This window comes from Brassica oleracea, chromosome C3 (genome assembly GCF_000695525.1).
Source record: "Brassica oleracea var. oleracea cultivar TO1000 chromosome C3, BOL, whole genome shotgun sequence".
In the NCBI taxonomy this organism is placed as follows: domain Eukaryota; kingdom Viridiplantae; phylum Streptophyta; class Magnoliopsida; order Brassicales; family Brassicaceae; genus Brassica; species Brassica oleracea.
In genome coordinates, this window is record NC_027750.1 from 47436202 (window position 1) to 47437163 (window position 962).

At 40.7% G+C, this 962-nt stretch overlaps 1 protein-coding gene across 1 annotated transcript in view; it reads right to left on the reverse strand.

The window, feature by feature from the left end:
* The window catches only part of LOC106330764, a 6363-nt gene that overhangs the window by 198 nt on the left and 5203 nt on the right, over positions 1-962 (reverse strand). The window contains exon 4 of the mRNA XM_013769185.1: positions 14-896. Coding sequence (XP_013624639.1) covers positions 14-896 — 883 coding nt within the window. The remainder of the gene's footprint in view (positions 1-13; positions 897-962) is intronic.

The window sequence follows — 962 nt, forward strand, 5'->3', positions numbered from 1 at the left end:
CTGATGAGTTCACCTTTTAGCTTCTTGAAGGCTTCTAGACACTCCACGTCAGAGCTGAAGGTGGCTTCTTTGCAAAGCAGCCTGGTCAATGGTCTAGTGATCATGGAGAAGTCCTTTATGAATCTCCTGTAAAACCAAGCATGACCAAGAAAACTTCGGATGTCTTTCACTGTCTTTGGTGGGGGCAAACAAACCATAACATCGATTTTGGCCTTATCCACCTCAATCCCCTTCTCTGAAATCTTGTGCCCCAGCACAATCCCTTCTTTGACCATGAAGTGACACTTCTCCCAGTTCAGCACAAGGTTGGTGTCTTCACATCTCTGTAGGACCCTGCACAAATTTGACAAACAAGCAGAAAAAGAAGATCCATAGACAGAGAAATCATCCATGAACACCTCCACAACATCCTCAATCAGATCAGAAAAGATCGACATCATGCACCTTTGAAAGGTGGCTGGAGCATTACATAGATCAAATGGCATTCTTCGATATGCGAAAGTACCATAAGGACATGTGAATGTTGTTTTCTCCTGATCATTAGGATGTATAGGGATCTGGAAGAATCCTGAATATCCATCAAGAAAACAATAGAATGGATGATTTGCAAGTCTCTTAAGTATCTGATCAATAAATGGAAGTGGAAAATGATCCTTTCTAGATGCAGAGTTCAGTTTGCGGTAATCAATACACATCCTATGCCCAGTGACTGTTCTTGTTGGTATCAATTCATCCTTGTCATTTTTAATCACAGTTATACCACCCTTTTTTGGCACAACATGCACAGGAGATACCCATTTAGAATCTGAGATAGGGTAGATAACACCAGCATCTAAGAGTTTAAGAATCTCTTTCTTTACAACATCCTTCAGGTTAGGATTTAACCTTCTTTGATGCTCGATAGAAGTCATTGATTCATCCTCAAGATGTATCCTATGCATACACAAAGAGGGTGATATTCC